The sequence below is a fragment of the Anarrhichthys ocellatus genome, unplaced genomic scaffold (genome assembly GCF_004355925.1).
Source record: "Anarrhichthys ocellatus isolate YVR2014 unplaced genomic scaffold, GSC_Weel_1.0 scaffold649, whole genome shotgun sequence".
Classification (NCBI taxonomy): domain Eukaryota; kingdom Metazoa; phylum Chordata; class Actinopteri; order Perciformes; family Anarhichadidae; genus Anarrhichthys; species Anarrhichthys ocellatus.
Genome location: NW_022280623.1, coordinates 1 through 23589, shown reverse-complemented (window position 1 = coordinate 23589; position 23589 = coordinate 1). Strand labels below are relative to the sequence as shown.

General features: G+C 42.7%; 2 protein-coding genes and 1 pseudogene across 3 annotated transcripts; 2 read left to right on the top strand and 1 right to left on the bottom strand.

Moving 5' to 3' along the window:
• Positions 1 to 2000: 2000 nt before the first annotated feature.
• LOC116376847 (short transient receptor potential channel 6-like) lies at positions 2001 to 14222 on the top strand. Its single transcript, XM_031838339.1, has 11 exons — positions 2001 to 5508; positions 5673 to 5843; positions 5996 to 6160; positions 7524 to 7740; positions 8270 to 8497; positions 11597 to 11861; positions 11990 to 12185; positions 12537 to 12743; positions 12967 to 13023; positions 13237 to 13312; positions 13408 to 14222. Exons 1-11 carry the CDS (start codon positions 4762 to 4764, stop codon positions 13569 to 13571), a joined length of 2493 nt encoding a protein of 830 aa, XP_031694199.1. The 5' UTR covers positions 2001 to 4761; the 3' UTR covers positions 13572 to 14222.
• Positions 14223 to 15373: 1151 nt separating this feature from the next.
• On the top strand, positions 15374 to 16839 carry LOC116376848 (uncharacterized; annotated as a pseudogene).
• Positions 16840 to 17132: 293 nt separating this feature from the next.
• Positions 17133 to 23583, bottom strand: LOC116376846 (centrosomal protein of 126 kDa-like). 2 transcript variants are annotated; one of them, XM_031838337.1, is made up of 6 exons: positions 22545 to 23583; positions 20443 to 21251; positions 19617 to 19736; positions 18110 to 18255; positions 17892 to 18003; positions 17133 to 17759 (listed from the first exon to the last, which is right to left on the bottom strand). In XM_031838337.1, the coding sequence occupies exons 2-6, from the start codon at positions 20475 to 20477 to the stop codon at positions 17489 to 17491; spliced, it is 684 nt and encodes a 227-aa protein (XP_031694197.1). In that variant the 5' UTR covers positions 20478 to 21251; positions 22545 to 23583; the 3' UTR covers positions 17133 to 17488. The 2 variants fall into 2 exon arrangements, with proteins under 2 accessions (XP_031694197.1, XP_031694198.1); XM_031838338.1 differs by having other exon boundaries at positions 17133 to 17756.
• Between the last annotated feature and the right edge of the window lie 6 nt (positions 23584 to 23589).

Genomic DNA, 23589 nt, shown 5'->3' with positions numbered 1-23589 from the left:
CTTCTGTCTTTTCACTTCCTCCTTTTCTCTTTCCTCATTTTCTTTCCTCTCCTTCTTCTGTCTTTTCAATTCCTCCTTTTCTCTCTTCTTGTTCTCGTTCTTATCCTTCTTCTCCCTCTCTTCCTCCTCCTTCCTGTCCTTCTTCAGGATCTTTTCCGCCTCCTTCCTGGCCTTCTTCTCCTCCTTCTTGAACTGCGCCTTCTCCTTGTCAGTTTGTTGGGCGAGCTCTTGAAGGCTGAGGTTATGTACCTGGAGGTCAGCGTTTTGCTGTGTCAGGAGCTTGATCTCTTCCTCCTTTTGGTTGCGCCACTCCTCCTCCATCTCTCTGCTCTGTCTCTGCAGCTCCTGCTTTCTCTGGAAGCTCTCCTCCTTTGCAGCAAGCTCGCATCTCATCTGATCTTCCAGAGCCGTGAGTTTTATTTTCCACTCCACCTCGCTCCGGATGAGCTCGCTGTCTTTCTGCGTAGCGTAGCTCTCCAGGTCCAGGACGGTCTGCCTCACCTTCTTGTCACAGTTCTCTTCCTGGGTTTTGAGCGCAGTGACATGCTCCTTCTCTCTTACAAGCAGCTTTGCATCCAAGTCCATCACATTATTTTTGTTCAAGCCAAATATTACATGATGTGCCTTCGTCACACAGTTCTTTCTGAACGTGTTGTTCACCTCTGTCGAGGACTCAACAACCTGGTTGAACTTGGCGCTCCACTGGCTGTTGACCAACTGGATCTCATTCTGCTTTTTAAGCAGACTTTGACAAAGAGAATAGATGATTTTGTCCTTCTCTGTGACGTTCTTGTCCGCCTGCACGTCTTCAGCTGGGCTGTCCTGGTTTGGACTTTGACTTGGAGAGCTGATCACTTCCACCATCTCCTTCTCTCTGGTGTTCTTGTTCGCCTGTGCTATCTTCCTACGCACTCTCTCTGCCCTGAGAGCCTTCATAATTTTTTGTCTCTCCTGCTCCCAACCGAGCTCTTTGGCGGCCATCAGCTCCTTCAAGGCAGCAATTTCTGACACCAGCTGGTTGTCTGGTTTTTGAGAGTCCAGTTGGACTGTTGTCAGGTCCTGCAGCTGTCTGCTGAGAGTTTGCTGGTGTTCTTTGACCTGCACCTCTTCAGCTGGGCTGTCCTGGGTTGGACTTTGACTCGGAGAGCTGATCACTTCCACCATCTCTTTGGTTTTGTTGCCCGCCTGTGCTATCTTCCTACGCTCTCTCTCTGCCCTGAGAGCCTTCATCATCTTTTGTTTCTCCTGCTCCCAACTGAGCTCTTTGGCTGCCATCTGCTCCTTCAATGCAGCAATTTCTGACGCCAACTGGTTGATTGGTTTTTGAGAGTCCATTTGAGCTGTTCTCAGGTCCTGCATTATTATACAATGGTAATGCTCTATTGTTGTTTGAGTACTTGCGTGTACTAGTTGTGTTGTGGTTTGAGAAGTTGTCGCTCTGTTCGCACAAGAAGTCTCTCTGGATGGATGTCAGATGATAACTAAGTTGTGTGTTGTGGTTTGAGAAGTTGTCGCTCTGTTCGCACAAGAGGTCTCTCTGGATGGATGTCAGATGATAACTAAGTTCCCCAGAGGATTTCAGCTCCCTACCTATACAATACAAACATTCCGTGACATCACCATGGCGATTCATTCTGACAAACATTCCGTGACATCATCAAAGGCGATAGAATGTCAATGACTACAATGTTCCGAATTGTGGTCACATGACTACACTTGGTCACATGACTTCTCCACACTAAAAAACCTGCAAAATAGAATTCCAAAAAGGGTTGCTTAGTTACAGAAAATATATTGTATTGTTTGTCTTCCTCTATAATCTTCCTCTATACACTCAAAAAGACAAAGTTTTACTTTTCAAACTTAATTACAACGCTGCAGGCCATCTCTCTCTCTCTCTCTCTCTCTCTCACACACACACACACACACATATCAAATTTGCTTCAAAATGAACACTTACAAATCAAAGTTTACTCGATTATTATGGGTCAATAAATTTGGTCAACACACGTCTCTCACTCTGTTCACTAATTAATTGAGATACAAATAAAAAATAAATAAATAAAATTAATTTCTTCAGTAGCCTTGGAGAAGGATTAGCAGACAGTTATTATGGTTGTGATTATCTGCTCTCTAAAATAGTATTTCAGCAATTAAGGTGATTAGACAAATCGAGAACAATGAGAATAAATAATGATTACACAACGTTTTGGGGTAAATCACTCGTCTTGGAAGCTTTATCATACTGTTGGAGAAATACATCACATCAAGCAGAGTGACAGAAAGCCATTCTGTAGCAGGCATAATGTAGCAGAGAAGAGAATGGCAATGACTTCAGGTCACAGGGAGGTCATGAGGGGGTCGAGATAATTTATCATCCTACGGATGGTCATCTTTCATCTCAAGGCTCCAGGTAAAGTTGACTTCTGCTCTGAGGTCACACTGCCATCATAACAAGCTTTTAATAAACTGAGCGTGAAGGTTCATTTTTAACAAAAACATCTTAACAAAAACAATTATAGCTCAAGGTAGCTTTACTGGCTTTCTCCCGGGCATTAAACCGCATCTCACTGTCGTAATCAGCAAATTAAGTTTGCTCAGTGACATATGACATGTGGGTCACATGATAACAGGTGGTCGTATATAGTGGGAGAATGTAACCTTCTGTCTCCTCCACTTCCCCTCGGCACTTGGTACTACAGGCAAGCTTTGGGGGAAAGGTCTAAGAGGAGCGGATGTTTGAAAATGGAGCATCCTTTGCCTAATCTCTACATAAACTACTCAATGAATCGTGAAGCAGCCACGTAGGAAATTAAACAGGGAGGAACTGCACATGTACTACATGTGGTACTGTCTTTACCACATACTGTAACAGCAGAGATCTGGAGTTGTTGAATGGTTTGTGGAAAGTACTGAACCTTGTGACATGAAGTGACGGGACGATGCTCGTGGTCCATGGTTATTTAGCAACATCTTTCCTGGTCTTGTGCCTGGGTGGGATTCTCACTGCATTTCCTACCCACTGTAGTCCACTTTTACATTAGTAAATGGAGTTAAAGGAATACTCACCACTTTCATGTTCGTGTCATAAGTATTAAGCTAGAGTCAGGAGGTTACTAGCTTGTTTTATCAATTTAACTGATTACAGGAGCTCTATGGAAGTTTTAAAAAATGCCGACCATACTTTTTAAAGGAACTAAAAGCTTCCTTCAGCCCATTGTTGTCTGCATTCGCCTAACTTTACTTTTAATGTTATCAAACAAAGAAAGATGTTCTTCCCTCATCTTAACATGGTCCTAAATCGATACTAGAGTACTGTTTTATTAATTAAGTGGTACACGACTTGAAGCATCGGCCTTAATTTGGACTCTGGTCCCTGAGGGCGAGATGCAATGAGTTCCACAAAAGGTTCCTAGTCCCTGAGGAAGGTTCCTGCGTTTGAAAAAAGAGGCTCATCATGATTTTCCCAAATGATGTGCAGATTTTTAGGGCATTCTATCATTTCAAAATGTTTTTTAAATCGTGCATATAGCTGCTGTGAATGGGAATCCATCTCTCCAAGGTTGGGGCATGAAGTTTGGTGTGAGCCCTGAATTCTTACAACGTCCGTCTCTGGCCACTGGACGTGAATTGCACACAGTTTGCATTCAAGACGCAGTTTTACGTTCACACAGTACTTGTGTGATGACAGAATACTCTCTCAAGTACAGCCAAGAGGTTTGACTGCATTCCCAACAAAGCAGTTTAACCAATGTGAGCCATATTTTTCTCACAAGCCAATCAGAGCAGATTGGGCTTTTTGGGAGGGGGGCTTAAAGAGACAGGGGCTGAAACGGAGCATTTCAGCCAGCTGGTGTATACAGGTATATTCAGATAGACAGTATGAGAAAAATATATATATATTTTTAACATAAAAGCATGCAAACATGTTCTAGCAGAAAACCGAAAGACAATATTGAACCAGAAAATAAGCATTATGTCCCCTTTAAAGTTATGTCTGCTTAGTACAGTGGTCGCCAACCCGTCGATCGCGATCGGGCATGCAACTGAAGAGACGTGTGCACAATCGACAGACTCCACAGGCAACGCGAAAGCAACTTCACACTGATTAAGATCATGTCAAAGCGGAAAGCGAGCACCGGTCGAGTAAACTGAGACTATAACTTCACCGGTGCAGAGGTGCAGATACTGTTGCAGAATGTAGATGTGTCCTTACTTACATTAGTTGCACTGACTGAGAATTTTGTCAGTGTTGTGTTGTAACTTCAGTTGATAAATACAACAGTTAATATTGGTAGTTCATCCAGCCTGCTCATTGCAAATGTGTTTTTTCTTGTTCATATTGTGTGCGGTTAACAAATAATTTCCTTTTTATGTTGCACTGAAATTAAGTCATTTAGTGTGTTCTTGGTCACATCAATTTGAAAGCTGGACCAAAGTGTTTGATTTCATTCAATTACAATTAGGCCAAATAAAAAGCCTCACGTTGTAAGTACAGTCTGGACAGTCTTTTTCTCACAACGCCTCAATAGGTAGATCTTGCCTGTCACCAAGGCAGAGGTCAGGGATCTTGGGCTTAAAAAGGTTGGTGACCACTGGCTTAGTAAAAACATAATAGTAAATCTTACTTATCCAGAAATTTGTGTGAATAGGATTTGAGAGTGACATTTGAGTATTTTGGCATACATGAATACATTTACAAAGATAAAGTCTTCAGCCGTATGTTAACCTGTGTTTGGGTGGAGGAATGAAGGGAGAGTCATGATGCTGCGGCAACTTGGGGCCAAACCCCGGCGACAAGTCTTTCGGGGAGCCGGTTACCTGTATCACGCTCAATCCTCCTCCTGCCTTTCCACGACGGAGGAACTTTTCTTAGACGCCGCCGAATACGGCAACGCTCCTGAAGTGAGGCGAATGCTCGAGGAGCTGCCGGAGCTCGATGTCAACTGCGTGAACTACATGGGCCAGAATGCACTGCAGCTGGCGGTTGCCAATGAGCATTTAGAGGTGACTAAGCTCCTACTTAGGAAGAAGGACCTCTCTAGAATAGGAGATGCCTTGCTGTTAGCCATCAGTAAAGGCTACATCCGTATAGTGGACGCCATACTGAGCCACCAGGCCTTTGCAGACGGAGAGAGGCTGACCAACAGACCCAGCCAGGCGGACACACACGATGACTTCTTTGCCTACGACGAGGATGGCACGCGTTTCTCCCAAGACATCACTCCAATCATCCTGGCCTCCCAGTGCCATGAGTATGAAATCGTGCATATACTTCTCATGAAGGGGGCCCACGTGGAGCGGCCCCATGACTACTTCTGCCAGTGCAGGACCTGCAGCGAGCAGCAGAGGCGCGACTCCTTCAGCCTTTCGCAATCCCGCATCAACGCGTATAAATGTCTGGCCAGCCCGGCATATCTGTCCCTCTCCAATGAAGACCCAGTGATGGTGGCTCTGGAGCTGAGCAACGAGCTCGCAGTACTGGCCAACATTGAGAAGGAGTTCAAGGTACTTAGTTCAATGTACCTTGTTTAATATTCAAATTACAGTGACCATAGCTGTACATCATGTCGATTAAAAGATTGCTGTGAGAGGATTTGAGGTTTGTTTTTGTACTATTGGTGATTCATAAAAGTATATGAATAAGGAGATGTTGCCTTTGTCTGTTATAGAATGATTACAAGAAGCTATCCATGCAGTGCAAAGACTTTGTGGTGGGAGTCCTGGATTTGTGTCGAAACACAGAGGAAGTGAATGCCATCTTAAATGGGGACAGTCATGAGACCTTGGGCAGACAAAACCTTATCAGGTTAAAACTTGCAATAAAATATGAAGTTAAAAAGGTAAGCATGTGAGAAAAGCACTTTCATTTTTTTTGTAAGGATTAGAATTGATTTAACCTTGTGTTTTCTTTTGTGTCCTTAAACAATCCTTCTCCCTTGTTCTCCATCTCTCTCTCACATACTCACACACACACACACTGTCAACGGGGAAGTTCGTGGCACATCCAAACTGCCAACAGCAACTCCTCTCCATCTGGTACGAAAACTTATCGGGACTACGTCAGCAAACCACAGCAGTTAAAAACCTTCTTGTCCTCGGTGTAGGTGCTGGGTTGCCTGTTCTGTCCTTTATATATTGGATAGCCCCATCGAGTAAGGTAAGTTCCTTAAAAAAGCCGGACATTGTTTCAACTTAAAGGGGAAAATTCTGCGCCTTTAATGTGGTTGTCTAATCAGTGTAGATGTTAAATGATTAGAAGCAGTAAATTCCTTACTGCGTGCTATACAGTATTAAGTCAGAAATTGAAGTTTGCAGCTGCAGACTCTTTTGTACTTCCTGCACCCAGCGCCATTATTTGACGTGACAGGGACTTAGTTGGTGGAAGGAAGAGCTGCAGGCTGCCATCGCAGCTCGGATTTATTTTGGCAGCTAGGGGGCGCACAAAAACAGAACTACTTTGTTTTGGTTGACTGAAATATTCAGCCGTATGTAATGGAGCCCAACGAGTTCTCAATCAAACCTGTAGCATTCTGACGCTGTGCCAGACCCTTTTGGCGTAACTTTCTAACAAACGGTAGCGCAGCGCACCATGTCGCAGTAAACACATGCTTAGGTTTTGGCAACAAAACCAATTAGTTAGGTTTACGAAAAGCATCATGACTGGGCTTAACATGACTGTAAGCTATGTAAAAGTACAGAAACTAAGTACAGAAAACTGGTCACAAACACTTTGGGACATGAACACCGGCCTACTGATTAAAAGTCCTGTGTTTGTTTGACACTCCCTTTAACCACAGGATTGTCTATCTATCCGATCCCCGGCTCCTGTTGTGCACATTTCAAAGTGTCCTTGAGCAAGACACTCAACCCCAAGCTGCTCCCCGGGCACTTCACAGCAGCCCACTGCTCCTGAATGCTTAGGATGGGTTAAATGCAGAGGTCAATATTCATGTATATGCATGTGACATTGATATTTTTTTAAGTTTCGGTCAATACAGCACTCACTGAGGAATTTATTGCTTCAATTGACTACATCCACCACCAACACTAATTGGAAATCCACATAAAGGGGCCCATATTTTCCCTTTAATAGTTTGGTTCTGCATTCATTCAACACTTTCAACACGTTTAACAGAGCTAAAATTAAAAATGTTGCTCCATGTCTGCTGGACGTTTAAATAGGTACATTAGCCATTAAAACTTTATAAGGCAATAATATGTCGAGGCTGTTTTCGGGGTCTGTCAGCTTGTTGTGGAGCTTGTGGAATTAAGTTTTAACAAAGCCGGTAACGTGATGTCTGAAAGCTCTCTCAGAGCCATGATTTGGATGACTGGTTTAGATACTGTTGGTTATGCAGCTGCCATCTGCTTTATAGAAGACCGTTTCATGTTTTGGTCTGAAGTTTTGAATGAATCTCTTACTGTGTGCAAAGCTGATATGCTGTCAGAGGCTGTAAAATAATTTAGTGCAGCTCAAAATCACGTTTGTTCTGTTTGCCATTCTCTGACTTCTCCGTCAGTTGGGGAAACTCATGTGTGGACCTTTCGTGAAGTTCGTGGCCCATGCAGCCTCCTTCATGATGTTTCTTTGCCTGCTGGTCCTGAACGCGGCAGATCGTTTCGGGGGAACATCGCTGCTGCCCAACATGACCACCCACGACCACCCCTCACAACTGTTTCGTACGAAGACCACCTCTTTCACCTGGATGGAGATTCTCATCATATCCTGGGTCATAGGTCATGAGCATAAAAACCCCTTCCACACACACACAAACACCATATCCCATGCCCACTCTTTCACAACTACTAGCTGTTGAAACCTTTTCTATGCTATTACTATATCTTTTTCGTAATGGTAATTTATTCCTCTCCCATCCTTCTGACACTCCCACACTTTTACAATTAAACCACTCAGCTGTATGCGCAGGGTCAAGGATATGACATGTCATTGATGCGTTCTAAATCTCCAAACATCTATCATACACGGAAATTGCCCCTCATAGATAATTATGTATTCCTCCCACGTGTGCCACAATAAATCAGACCGGTAAAGACGTTCCAAAGACGAAAAAAATGGCAAGGTGACACTTTAACTTATCTCTGCAGGCGAGGCTTTGGAGCCATTTATCACACTCGCTTTGCCAGTGTACAGCGTCAGTAAATTCTATGTGATTTGACTAGCAATTCATGTAATCATGTTTATATGTGTTCACATCACAGTGTGACCGTAGACCAAATGTGTGATTGTCTTTGTTTAATCCTACAGGGAAGATCTGGGAAGAATGTAAAGATATTTGGACGCATGACATCCGGGAATACATCTCAGAACCCTGGAACCTTCTTGACTTTAGTATTTTGGCCATTTTTATGACCTCTTTCATCGCCAGATTAATGGCTTTCTGGCATGCATATTCTGCTCAGTGTTATGTTGACAAGCACTACACTGACCTGTTCAACATGACCTTGCCCTTTGAGATACAGTACTTCCAGCTGGGTAAGTGTTTACCAAAGAATACACTGTTATTATAAGTAGTAGTGTTTCAGTAGATTGTTTTTTTTATACATATAAAACATTTTATTTCAGAGGATCTCTTGATTCAGACTTCCATTTTTGATTTTTATTTCTACCCCATAATGTTAGGCAGTGAACAAACAAATCATAGTATAAATTTGTCCAACAAGTTGTGTATGTTATCATCACAGCCTTTTCCGACTACTTGATTTTCCTGCTACTTCATCATCAAAACACCCAGGCTAAGGCCCTGTCCACATTACTCCGTTTTTACTGGGATGCAGAGTTGTCAAATAGAACCGATCTCCGTCCACACGGGAGTTTCAGCATCATTCTCGAGTTGATCTGCATCCACACGGCAGCCTTCGAAGGCGGACAGCACGTGACCATTAACGTACACTGGGCATGCGCGTGACGGTGTAAACAGGAAGTGGATTGCTTGCTTAGTTAAAAAAAAAATACGACAGAGTAATAAAGTAGTCTTTAATAATGAAAGGTTGTATTTGATACTTAAGATCTTCCTCTAAAATCTCCCTCTATAAACTCAAAACAGACACAGTTCGTGGACGTTTTAGAAGTTTTATTTTTCAGAAGTAGTTACAGCGCTGCAGGTCTATCTCTCTCTCTCTCTCACATCAAATTTACTTTAAAATCACTTACACGTAAACATTTACTAGATTATGGGTCCATCAATGTGGTCAACACACGTCTCTCACTCGTTTCCTCCGTGTTGTTGATGTCTGTTCTCACTAGTAGCTCTGAACATCATGTCCGCCTAGCTAGCTTCTAAGCTAATTTTAACATTACCGCCAATGGAGAAATGCTAACCGCGATTAGCATTTAATACAACACAAAGGTTATACTAAACACGCGAATAGAATATATCTACGTACATCTTTTCATGCATCATAAAGACATACTTATAGACTAAGGTCTCTCAAGGCTACCAAACGGAAGAAGTAAAACGTTAGTGCAGCATGTCTTAATAATAATAATAATAAATCAATTTTCTATAGCGCTTTTCTAGATACTCAAAGACGCTTTACAAGGCAGAGACAAACAGAACAAACAAACAAAAAAAAGAATAACTGGAGAAGCTGTGCTGAATGGATCATGTAATGGAGGGTAGAGTGCCGGGGTTAGCAGGTGAAGGCGAGTTTGAAGAGGTGGGTTTTGAGGGCTTGTTTGAATGATGATAGGGAGGAAGCCTCACGGATGTGGATGGGGAGGGAGTTCCAGAGGGGAGGTGCAGCAGCTGAGAAGGCCCTGTCACCCCAGGTCCGGCGCTTGGTCCTGATGGTCTTCAGAGTGTTTGCACCGGCGGACCTGAGGCAACGGGTTGGGGTGTGGAGGGGGAGGAGGTCTGAAAGGTAGGGAGGGGCCAGGTTGTTTAGGGCTTTGTAGGTGGTGAGTAGTATTTTGAAGTCTATTCTGAATTTGACCGGGAGCCAGTGGAGGTTGCGAAGGACCGGGGTGATGTGATCATAGCGGCGGGTGGAAGTGAGCAGTGGAGCGGCAGAGTTCTGAATATATTGGAGTTTGTTGATGATTTTGTTGGGAGAACCGTAGAGGATGCTGTTGCAGTAGTCGAGTCTGGAGGTTATGAGGGCATGGATGAGAATTTCGGTGGTGGCAGAGGACAGGGAGGGTCTGAGGCGTGCAATGTTCCTGAGGTGAAAGAAGGCAGTTTTGGTGATGTGGTTGGCGTGGGGTAGAAAAGAGAGGGTGGGGTCGAGGATGATACCGAGGTTGCGGACCTGGGTGGAGGGGGTGACGATGGAGCCATCAATGTTGAGGGAGAAGGGCTGGGCTGAACGGGTGAGGGAGTTAGGGCCGATGATGAGTATTTCAGATTTGTTGGTTGCCAGCTGGTTGTGTATTGCAATGATTTTGTCGTTGAAGAAGGATAGAAATTAGTTGCATTTGCTGGTGGTGAAGGAGGTGGAGATGGTGTCCATGGGCTTGAGGAGTTTGTTGATGGTGGAGAAAAGCGTTTTGGGGTTGTTGGAGCCAGATTGGATGATGGAGGAGTAGTGAGAGGAGCGAGCAGTGTTCAGGGCATCTTTATATTGTTGTTGGTGGAGTTTGAAGGCATCCAGGCGAACAGTAAGTCCAGTTTTTTTGGCAAGACGTTCCAGTTGACGGCCCTGCGCTTTGAGGAGGCGAAGTCGGTCAGTGTACCAGGGGGCGGAGTGGGTGAAGGAGATGAGTTTGGATTTTTTGGGGGCGATGATGTCAAGACAGAAGGAGAGTGCATCATTATAGTACTTGACCAGGGCAGTGGGGGAGGCAGTCGAAATCGGGGCAGATGCGGAGACGGTGGCAGCCAAGGTGGAGGAGAGCGAGGAGATGTTGATAGACTTGATGTTCCGGAATGTTATGGTGCGATTCTGCTCAACATGGGGGGTGGGGATGTCTATGTCCAAGGTGATAGCCAGGTGGTCAGAGATGGTGAGGTCTTCTCATTAGAATCTAAAAACAACGAGCTGCTCGATAGGGCTGATGCTGGTCACGCCGCTCGCTAATCACTCCAATAACAGCTGCTTCCTCCACAGAAATGCAGACTTTTACTGTACAACAGCTGCTAGCTGCTGCTAGCTGTTGTGCTAGCAGCAACATCATGTAGCTGTTGTGCTAGCAGCAACGCTTGCAATTAGTTATCCATGTTGAAATGAATCGCTGGTAGCCCAGTTTGTTTTCTTCCGGGTACGGGTCACGTGATAGTGAGTGTGACGAATCAGGGACGGAGACGTCATGGTTGCCAAGAACCAATCCAGTAGCGAACACGGGTGTGGGCATAATTTTTTCTAAGCACACCCGTATCTGACCGTCCACACGCAAACGCAACCCCGGAGTTCTCAAACACCTCCAACCTCGGGGGAGTTTTCAGACTCCTCCGTTTAGGGTGCTCCAAAACTCCGGCGTAGTGTGGCCGCTCAGTGTAAACGTAGCAAAAACGGAGTAGTATGGACATGGCCTAAATGTTACTCCCTGTATGAGTTCTATAGGCAGGTAGTGATCTAAATGGAGTGAAAGTTCACAGCATGAAAACTGTCACATTCAGCATCTGTCTATTTTCAGCCCGAATCAACTGGATGCCCTCAGACCCGCAGCTTATTTCTGAGGGCCTCTACGCAATCGCAGTTGTGCTCAGTTTCTCCCGCATTGCATACATCCTGCCCGCCAATGAGAGCTTCGGGCCATTGCAGATCTCTCTGGGAAGAACAGTAAAAGACATCTTTAAGTTCATGGTGATTTTCGTAACGGTTTTCGTGGCTTTCATGGTGGGAATGTTCAATCTGTACTCGTACTACCTCGGAGCCAAGCACAACGATGCCTTCACAACGTGAGTGTTGCCTGAAAAAAGCTTTGAAAATGTTCGAAATGTTTTACAATCCTGCCTTTGGATACAATCTGTGTCGAATTATAATGTTGCACTACACATATTTAATTCCCTTTTCTCTATTCCTCTAGGCTTGAAGAGAGTTTTAAAACGTTGTTTTGGGCCATCTTCGGCTTGTCGGAAGTGAAATCAGTGGTCATTAACATTGACCATAAGTTCATTGAGAATGTAGGCTATGTTCTGTATGGGGTGTACAACATCATCATGGTGATCGTCTTGCTCAATATGCTTATTGCCATGTTTAACAGCTCCTTCCAGGAAATAGAGGTACGTCTTAACAATCCATAAATAAGTATTCATTTTTGTGACTCGAACACTAGTCGTAATGATAATGACCATTTTGTTGTAGGACCATACTAATTTGAATTTAATTTGACAGAAAATGTCAACAGATGTTATGATTTACTGCTGATTTATGCCAAAGTTTCACGTTTCAGTTCAGTTTTGTGTGCGTGCCGTATTTGGCTTACACAGTAGTATTGCACATTTAATGATTAAGTGTAAATGAGATGATGGATGTTGCACAATAGAAATGCAATCTGCAAAACTTCCTGTTGCTCGACAAATGTTTCCCCTGGCTCTTACCCCGTTCTTGCCGTTTCCTCTCTGCGGGTGCAGGATGACTCTGATGTTGAGTGGAAGTTTGCCAGAGCAAAGCTCTGGTTCTCGTACTTCGAGCACGGTGGGACACTGCCTGTCCCCTTCAACCTGGTACCCAGCCCCACGTCTGTCCTTTCCCTCTTGCTGGGGATAAAGGAATGTCTCTGGGATGTACCTAAAGGCAAAAGCCAAGATAATTCAAATGATGAGATGGAGCTTAACAAGGTGAGGCATCCGCTCCTGACACAGATGATAATTCAAGCAATGAAAAGACCAAAATCCTTTTTGGTGGATGGAAATGAATGGCTGTAATATGTAATTCGTCTGGTAAAAGATCTACAAGGCCCTCTTGTGTCACATTTAGAAGTTGCAGGTGTGAGAGTGTTCCTTGAAAACATGATTTAAAGGTGCTTCTTCTTCGTTTTTTTGTTGTTGTTTCCAATGTTAGCTGAGGCAACAGGAAGATCTGAGTGTGGAAGCATCGCTTTGTCCAACCCGTCACCAAGTAAAGCAATGTTTCCCTAATGATGAGTAACCTGTTAATAACTGAGCTGTTGAGTCTTAGACAGAGTATATCTAGAGGACACTTTTAGGTACTAAAAACAGAGTTGCTGTATAAAATCAGTCAAAAACATATTGAATAATCAAACATGCTCATTAAACAAGTTGGCAGCTGTTTTTTACATTTAAGACTGAAATCCTCTGTTTCTAATCACAGACTATAATGAATCGCCTCATCAAAAGATACATCCTAAAAGCACAGAGAGATCGAGACAATGATGAAATAAATGAAGGTGAGTTCAACAGATTTTCTGGATAAAGTGCTTCTTCTTGTCCGGATCACAGAACTACGAAACATGTTTTTTTGTTGACACTTACTGTCAAACAGGTGAACTGAAGGAGATCAAACAGGACATCTCCAGTCTCCGCTACGAGCTGCTGGAAAGGGCGAACCACGACACGGAGATGCTGGCCAAGCTCATCAGCCAACTGGGAGAAGTCATGTATGTTCGGCAGAGAGAAGAGAAGCAGAATGAGCTGGCTATGTCTTAAAAACGTTTAAAAAAGATTAGAGATGTATTTACATGACACGCTGCACATTAATGAGGCATTTCAGTCAAAGGGACATTAGCCACAGACATATTTTTGGACACAAACAACTGATGAAAATGGATATTTTTTATTTCAAATAAGAAAATGGTTGAAATCTTTGATTTTTTTCACCCCAAGTGTAAATGTATCTACCTTTGAGAAGGGAACTTATCGAATTCTCTTTGTCCCTGTGTCTGTTCAGTTAATCACATAGTGGCACTAATGGATTTTTTAAAAATCTTGCTACACAAATATGCACGAATGACTGCTAACATAAGTTGGGGCTGCCGGATACCAGCTGCGTATGTGGTTTGATGTTGAGGCCATCCTTTTCCATCTGGAGTAGAAAAGCAATTCAAATAAATACACATAAAAAAGAAACATATGTTTGGATGTGTCAGGTTCATAAGTCAGACGTAACATACAAATAAATGAAGGCTTATTGATAATTACTGCCCTCATGTTATAGGCGGTACCTTAAAAATCAATCAACAGGACTATGGTTTACATTTTGTCAAACAGGACATGAACTTTTAGATTTTTTTAATGTGCGTTTTATTAGAATATTGATCACTTAACCATAATATAATAAAAATGTGTTGATTATCTTCACGTCATGGAATACAGAGCTTTATGGGTTTTTAAAAAACATTGCAGCAGACGGTGCCGGGCTCTCTCGCTCTCTCTCTCGCTCTCTCTCTCTCTCTCTCTCGCTCTCTCCCTTCCTGTGAAGTGAGACAAATGTCTGAGAACAGTCTGACCGGTCAGGTAGACAAACAGCTCCGGCCAGGAGTGTAAATGCTAAAACCACATTCAAGTCCCTGAACAGATACTGTGAAGCATTTATACCGAGGAAAACTAAGGCACAACAGCAACACTGATAAAAATAACCCCACACATACTGCCTATAAGATGAACATTGTGGGGCCACAACAATGCATTTGCCATTAAGTGTCTGCAATAATAGAAATGTGATTAAAAACGTACCAGAAGATGGTGGTTGCAGAAGAATGTAAGTGTGGTGGTCACCATGAGCGTCACATTAACAGATTAGAAGCCATTACAGCATTTAAAGAACACATCTTGTAGATTTGAATGTGAAACAGCTATCCCAGAGTTATGTCAGGCCTCAGCATGAGAATCCCCTCTGATACTGTCGGGATGAGTGACGTGGGTCGGAATCAGGGCCAAGGCCTATGTGTGCATCATAGGTGCATGAATCAGCAACAGCCACACTCAGCTGATTAAATCCAATAGTAAAAGCCGTCTCTGTTATCCAGCCGAGATAACAGAAATATAAATGAGATGAGTACAAAGGCAGTTAGAGGGCCAATGTAGAGGATCACAATACAGAAGATGTACAGTCTTCACTTTATCAAAGTCTGTTCACGTGCACCAAAAAAACAAACAAAAAAAACTCTTGAACTGAGAACTTTAGAAGCAACTTTAAAAAGGTGCAAATGTGCCAAATGGAAAATATCTGAAGTGGAAACATTAAGAATGATCGGTCTTAAGAATTAAATTCCTATTGTCATTGACCGTATTACTCTCCATTGACTTAACTGAGGCCTAATTGAACAGCTCGCTGCCACTTAGATTGAAGATGGAATGGAAAGGATTTTGTCCTCTGATTCTTCCATCTGTTTTTTTGTTACACACAAACCCTATGCTCATGGCTGAAAGAGATATTACTCATCCATAAGAAGGAAATATATATATATATATATATATATATATATATATATATATATACTAATAATGACAACATAATATTGGGTATTGACCCTCAGCATGGCTGGTAAGCATGACTAAGGCGTTTTTGGAATAATTATTAATTTAGTGAAAGCATTGTGGTGTCATCTTTCAAAAGCAAACTAGTCTCCAATATTTGGTAATTTGGCCAGAAATGTCGTCATGTTGTAACTCAGTCATGAACAGTATGGGTGGAGACTAAAGGCCTTGGCATTGAAGTGATCTCCTCTCCTCATTGGCTCGCTATTTTACTGTAGGACTGATGTGACTCCATACATCTGTAGAGGGCTCTGCATTTATTGATTCTTTACCTGACATCTTGGCTGAGGATTGGATTGGCTGAGGAAATCTGTGAAAAGGGAAAAGAACACCCACTCCGATTTGAAACACGACACCCACAATCAGAACAACTTGTAATTTACTTAAACATGCCACGTTTACTTTTTGAAAGTGTTCATAATTGCGCACTTTTAAACCCTTACCATAAACGCGCAGGCTAAAAAAACTTCGCTTTCCTGGACGGTACAGGCTCCCATGTGAAAGAGAGACGTGGTCACAGCCTTTTGTCGACGGGGAGGAGGATTACAGGAAAGACTCTGAGCAGCAGTTTATCACACAGCGTCCAACCATCAGGCGCACTCCAATCTCTGCTGCGCACTTGGCGGTTCAGAAAATGGAAAATAAAATAAACGGAAGGATGAGCACCACCAGCACCTCGAGCGCCGATTCCACCGACGCGAGAGTAAGTGGCTTGATTGGATCCGGCTTCATTAATGCTAAAGTATCTAACGAGCCACAGTCTCCGACTTGCATGTCCTCCACCGCGCATAATTTTGGAAACGTCGGCGCGTTCCGCGCCGTTCCGCGGTTTGAATTCGAGCAGCGACGACACAGTTTTCAAAGACTGCCCCATGCTCGATGCTTCACCCGCTGTAAAACAGTTTTACGACCGCGGTGGCGGTGAATATATGAAGTGTGACGGCGTGCTGTGGGAGGATTTTGCAAAAGTCCAGAGGACGAACGTGGCCGCATCCGAAAGTTTGCCAGGCAGGAGTTTAAGCCTCTCCTCGACCACCGGAGCGTTTAAGTTCATCAAGGATGAGAATGAGCCCTCTGTGATCATGGACACCACCTGTCCCAACTTCGATCCATCATCGGAGATACCGGTACTCGACATCTGTTGCGACACCGACAGGAAGCTGGTGCTGACTGACGGGGAGACGACGGTGCTGGAGGGATCTCCGGACTTCCTGCTCGACCTGAGCCAGTCGGAGCAGCTACCGGCGCTCGGACAGGTGAGGACCGACTCCAGGTCCGGGAAGGCGTCATCAACTTTGACGCCGACACGATCATGGGCCAGCAGATGACGGTGTACAAGAGCGAAGTCCCCCGTTGGTAGACGCAATTTTTTTTGGGGCCCATTTGGGGCCGTGGATATCCATTGTTTCAGACAGTTCATAGATTGGTTCAATCAGAGTGTGATTTTGCTCTGTAGTTTTACTTGCATTCAGTATATGATAACACAAGAGACAGAATTTGAGGGTCATAGTGAAATTTGACAACACAAATATGAACTTTTCTCAAATAAAGAGAGAGAAATAATTTTCCTGCTTGAAAAGGAAAGACGAATAAACTAGCTTTCATATCCGCGTCACTCCCAAATCCTAACTCTTAAAGGGACCGCACACAATGGATGGAGAATGGACCTGACAGTGTCAGCTTTTGAGTTGTTTACTTGTTTTATTATGAGCAGAAGGGAATAAGATTTTGATCAACATTTACATCTATTTTGTTGTCCGTGTAGTTTTTACATACCAGTAATATTTTACGTTGGCTCTGGTTTAACATCATCAATAACAAAGACGTCTTGATGAATTGTAGTCTGATTACAGCAAGAGACTCTTCTAAGAGATCTTTTAGCAGCAGACAACGGTCGCTCCATTGACGTACAGTATTTGTTCAATTTAAACTTTATTAAATCAGGTAAAATGAAAAATCTTTTTTTGTTATGGTGAGCTGCCAAGAGGGTTAAGTTAAACTCTGAGTGCATGTCCATTTCATACGTACAATATGAAAAGAGTGAGGTATGTGTGTTAGAGACAAAGCAGGGGAGGGAAGAAATGACATCAATAACTTTTTTTTAATATAAATTCCAATACCTTAAAAAAACAACCAGGGGTGAAATAACACTTTGTTTCCTGCACATTGAAATGAAACAACCAGCATACCTGAGGACTGTTGTGTTGCTTCTCTTGTGTCTTTTCACTTTGTGGACTGCTCTTGAAGCAGGTCAGGCTCTGCTCCTGGAGCAGTTTGGTGTAGGCCTCCACAGCAGAGAGCGCCTGGCGGTGAGAGGGTTTAGAAATTGTGGGCGGCTTAGGAGAGGGAGTGCAGCTTCTTCAACAGAAAACAGAACAATATGAACACGTGTCACTGCTGCCGCCATTAAAAAAAAGATTATTACACAAATCAAATCAAAAAAAGTTATGAAGATGTAGGACACATGGATCAGGATTTATTTTTTGTTACCTGCTAATGTTAAAGTTGCCGGACAAGAAAGAGGACCGCTGGGTGAATGAACTCGAGGAGCCTCGAATTTGATTGAGCGCATCTTCAATATTTGGGACGTTTCTTCTAAAAGCTAGAACACCACAAAGGAAAGCATAGAAACAAAGTGAAAAGTGTTACGACTGTCAGTGTGTATAACGTCTCGGTTCTAGGAGGCACATGTTAGAGAGGTCACTAACATTGTCTGCGTCTCTGAGAGGGGGGTAAATGGGCTCTTTGGAAGCGCTCGGTTGCATCCTGTACTCGCTGTCTGCGTTGCTTCAGGATGTTCTCTATCAGCTGCTGCTCCTGTACGTCCCGCTGCTTCTGTCTTTCCTCCAGAGCCCTGAGCCACGAGAGAGACATCGCAACGGATTAAATGCAGACCGGCCACGTTTTAGATACAGAAACCCGAGTCCGCTCATCGAGCTATATTTCAACACAGTCATCAATAAATTAAAGCTTCCACTCAAGACTGGGCTCACAGATATATCGGGTCAATCAAGTTCAGCATTAATGGGTTTTTTTTTTTTAAATGGGCAAAAATGGCAATCACCGTCAACAAGAGCAGTGTACATTTATAAACAGCGTCGAGAACCACAATAAAAAAATTAAAAATTTAGACGACGCATTCCTTTTCTATTAAAACAAACTGATTCTTTATTATCTTATATTTCCTTTATTTATAAATGCATTAAAGTTTGGGCTCCAACATTTTATATAAAGGCATTAAATTTGAAACTGATAAGGTAAACACAATCATGCACATTGAAGAGGTGTTACTTTATTCCTTATAATTTAAATATGAGTAATATACCAAAGTACTCCTTCTTTACATTGGCATGAAAGGAAGCAGTGACATATCGCCTTTACTTCACAATAGAAACAGTTTCGTCGGTGTGGTGCAAGAATTCATCTTCAATTTAAAGTTAAGGTTTTTGTTTCTGCTTATGTGATACTACTGAAAAATACATACAATTGTACAAAAGCATTAATGTACTCGGGCAGTATTTTGGTTTCCCGCATCAGTGTGCTGAATGTTATATTGCATTTCATATCGATTAATAAACTCTGAAGGTTTGATCAGTGCATGATGACAGATTTCTGTTGGACATTGTTCTCTAAGGTGAGAACGAATATATAACAAAAAGGTTTCTTTTACAGACATGTTTTATGTTCTTAAATGATTTATGCACATTATATTTAAGGAATAATGATCACCTGCCTCTGTAAAACCAAAATCTGTCTCAGATATTACATGATAAATCTGACCTCCACCCACGTCTATCCTTGCATAAACCTACTCTTTCTATAGCTCTTAGCTTAAAAACAGCAACAGTCACTTGTAGCTCCTGCTGATACACCCAAATGTAGACGTTATTTATACCTGTAAGGGACTTGAGCAGCTTTAGTTGTCAGAGAGGTGACGCATCAGTCACAGTCACCCTCTGGGCCAACAGATCTATTTCCAGGTCTAGACTGCAAAATCCTGTCAACACCACCCGTCCCTGAAAGGAGCTAAGCCCAGGACAGAACCATACGCTGCTGTTCAGGAGGTGCAGAACACCAGCAGAGCAGTATCTGCTTCCAGCAAGTGATGGAAGACTTCTGATTTACAAAGAGCTGGCGCTCTGGGCAGGTTCAGGCTGCAGACTGAGATGACTCAAACAATAAAAACAACAATGCATGATTAACACTTGAACTGACCTCCTGCGACGGGTGGTTTCCAGGGAGAACCTGCGGGCTCGGGATCTGCACAACTTTTGCTCTTCAACCAAAAGTCGTCTCTCATCTTGGAGGCCTCCATCGGCTCCCTGCCGGGAATTTCTGGAAGTGAGCAGCTAAGGAGAGCGTTTATTAAACAGCAGAGAGTAGATGTGTGTCACCTCCATGTAACGTTAACCTATGACCTGAGAGCATGAACACTGATTCACTTTGTGTTCTCATGAAGCATACAGGCTGGTCCACAGCACACTTACATGTCTTAGTATTTCCATCTTATGCTATACTTCTACTCCACTACATTTCAAAGGGAAATATTGTTGCCTACTTTGTAATCTACTGCATTGATTTGATTTACAAGCCACTTTCCAGATTCAGATAACTAATACCAAAAAATATAATCAACAAATAAATGATGATGTATTATTATAGATAAAGACATCCCATCCCATAGTGAAATTCACAAGCTCCCAGGCAGTAAATAAGCCCCACCTTTACTGGAACATTACTGTAACGTACACATTAATGCATCAACAGTTATAATCTAATAGCCTAATATTATATACGTCATGATGAAAAAGACCATTCTGCATACTAAGCATTTACTCTTGGTACTTTGAGTAGGCTAGTTATCGATGCTAGCTTTAATACATTTGTAAAAGTATTACTTTTACCGTCACTTGTAACATAGTATTTCTACACTGTGATATTGATACTTTCACTTAGTTTCTCTACATTAACACAGGTGTAACTACAATACACGTTTCTAAAACAGCTCTACGGGGTAAACAACGTGACGTGAGGAGGATACGAGTGGTAGTAGAAGGTGCCCTGAACATCTTGCATCCTCCGAGGCTGCAGATCCTGGTTGACACCGGACAGACATGCAGGTCCAGCTTCCTGCAGAGCTGCTAACCCGAGCGTGGCTCGGCGGGTCCTTCCTTTGAGCTCACGCCAAAGCTCCGATCCGTTCAAACGTTTAAAAGAAGTCAGACATAACACCGCGAAGTTGTGACTTTTCTAGCTGCTTCACCTGAGTCTGTCTGTGTACAGTCGCCCCTCCATGATAGCAACCGCAGACGCAGCTCCTTGACAACGGGGACGGTGGTAGTACCCGCCATGTGCAGCAGAGGGCACGGGCGCGGACTGTTGCCTTCAGGTACACCTGGAAGTGTCGTAAAAACAATATCCACAGCACAATAAATAAACAAAAAATAAAGGGGTTAAGAAAAATAGCAAAAAAGGACAGATACAAAGAGTGTTGCTTTTAGGTTCAGACAGTGTACGATATCGAGGTCAAGACCAGGAAAAGGCTGTGTGTGTGTAAAAGGAGGTTATATTTGAATATTTTATGTCCACAAATAATTGTTTTATTAAAACAGTTATCTGCCCTTTTTCATGTAAATCGAGAAAATAAAATGTATCCTACCGTAAAAAAAATATTCATAATGTATGAAATTAACCTATGTCAAATAATATATGAAAGATTTACAGTTTAAACATGTTTCCAGCCATGACCTCTAGCTATAGGCGTATTCAAATATATATTTGAGGAACTATGTCCGATCGACACTTTCATTATCATTTTATCTGCATATAGTCATCATTGTTTCTGCATAGCTTATATCTGCTCGGGGATGGTGCCCCTCATTAAATACAAAGGTGCGTTGTTATGACCTGTTACATTTGATGGCACCATGAGTTAAGAGGATTTGGGAAAACCTTTCCTGCTGATTGTTTATGCTGTTAAATAGACGGGGTTACTCCACTATTTAATCTATTTTCAGTGTGGCAAATGCCACAAAGAGTATTAATGGTGCACTTTCCTGCGGTGTGCACACGTTGTAATTAAACCATCTCCTAATCCTCTGCCTCAAATTATAACACTAAGGTCAGAGCATTAAATCCTCTATTAGTTTGACAAAGTGCTTTAATATCTTGTTCTTTAGGCAAACTGGACATATTTGTGGAAAATTACGTAAATTAAACTGAGATATAACCAAGTTATATAATCCCCAAAACAGGGACCTAATGTATCTGACAAATGCTAATATTCTACATTATAAAACACAACTAAAAAGCTGCTAGGAAACCGCCCACTGGGCGTGCAGAGGCAGCGCCGTCAGCATCAAGACCCAAGGTGGGATGGAGGGTAGCGTCGGTCAGACAGGTGGTCAAGAGGCGGAGATGAGTCGGGTATAAATGGGCTGCAGCTGGACGCTTTGGGACGTATAGTTACGGATTTCTACTGCGACCTAATGAAGTGAAAGTGAAGTTATTTAGCGCATCAGTCTTCTGTGAGGTAAGTGGAGCATCCTGTCAGACTTTGATTTACATTTGACATGTAGATAATGAAATCGGTGCCCCCTTTTCAACAATCAGTTGAGAAACGTCGGTGTTTGGTGAGGCTTTTACAGGAATGCTTCAGGCCCCTGATATTCCTAAAAGAAAACCAGTATGTACTCAGTGATCTCATCCTGCAGTGTCCCATTTTCCAAATGTCCTAGTGTGCCTCTTCTTGTCATGTACACACTGGTGTCTTCTTCTCTGCACGAGGGAGCAGACGTGACAAATAACACATCATTTTTTTCAGTTACTGTAAATGTTTAGTGTTAATATGCAAAAGCACACAGCTCACCTAACAGCGTTAATTACAGAATATATATATTTTTTAATCATTAAAGTAGGATTGTTGTGTCACAGCAATTTTTGTTTTGTTTTGCTTTTTCATCTGTCATGATGAAGAAGAGCAGCAGAACAAAAACAACAAGGCATTCTCATAAATCCAGGGAGATAAATCCACATGGGGCAGCTACATATGCCATTTTAAAAGGCAAACAACAACAAAAAACAACATTATTGATCCATTTTATTTGGGATTTTCACACCTTCTGTGGCTGAACAGCTTGACACCGTTTTCATTTCAACTCGTCTCAGCTGATATAGACTCGATGCCAAAGAGGAATAATTTGTCTGTATTAGAACTTTCTGTATATACTGCGTGCGCTCATCAGGTCACTCAGTTATGTGAAATCTTATTAACACTAATTAGGATTGAATGAAGGGACGTTGTCATCATCTATCATCGTCTGTGCTGAATTAGCTCCTGAGATAACCAAGTTATTCAAATGTATTTACTGAGCAGAAAGTAGATTTACTTGTTTCACAATGACGCAAAACATATTACTATTAGAGATAGTCACTGTTGTAATAGTCGTATCAGTAAATAAAGTTTACCACTGAACACTTGATGACATAGTTGTGTTTTACATGATAGTTGACCAAATACAATTTATGTTATAATATAAAACGTATCTGGTGAACTATCATGCAGGCTGGACAGTTCCAGGCCATGAAATGAAGGAGAGCAGACGATGAGTCTGTGGGTGGTGTCACACATGTAGTGCCAGTTATAATTCAGCTGCGACCAGCTGTCCATCCCACACTGTTGCCCATTCGCTACTTAGGTCATTGCCGTCTCATTCCCAAGGCCTTATTTTTGGAACAATAGATTGAGCCGATGTTATTTTACCTAAACCAGTAGACTTATTGAAGGGGACATACCGTGAAAAAGTCACTTTTTCAGTGCTTGTGCACATAGAACTGGGTATCTTGAGTGTCAACCAACTCACAAACTGAAATAAGACACCCCAGTCTGTTTTTTTATGGGCTGCAGAAAACATGCGATAACTTCTTGTGTCACATGCAGGCTCATTCGAACATACCGCCTCCATCTGAGTATCTCCACCCACGGTTTGAGTACTACCTTTACAAAGGAGACGTCACGCGTCATATGATTGGGGTAAAACACATGCGCAGTAAAAATCTGCACTGCCCAAAAGGTTCACTCGCTGGCACACAAGAGTACGCAAAAAGTCATGTCTATGCTCTGTCAGGCCGAACGCAACCAAAGAGCACCATAGTGGTCCCCATCCTTTATTTATAGCGCCACCTTCTG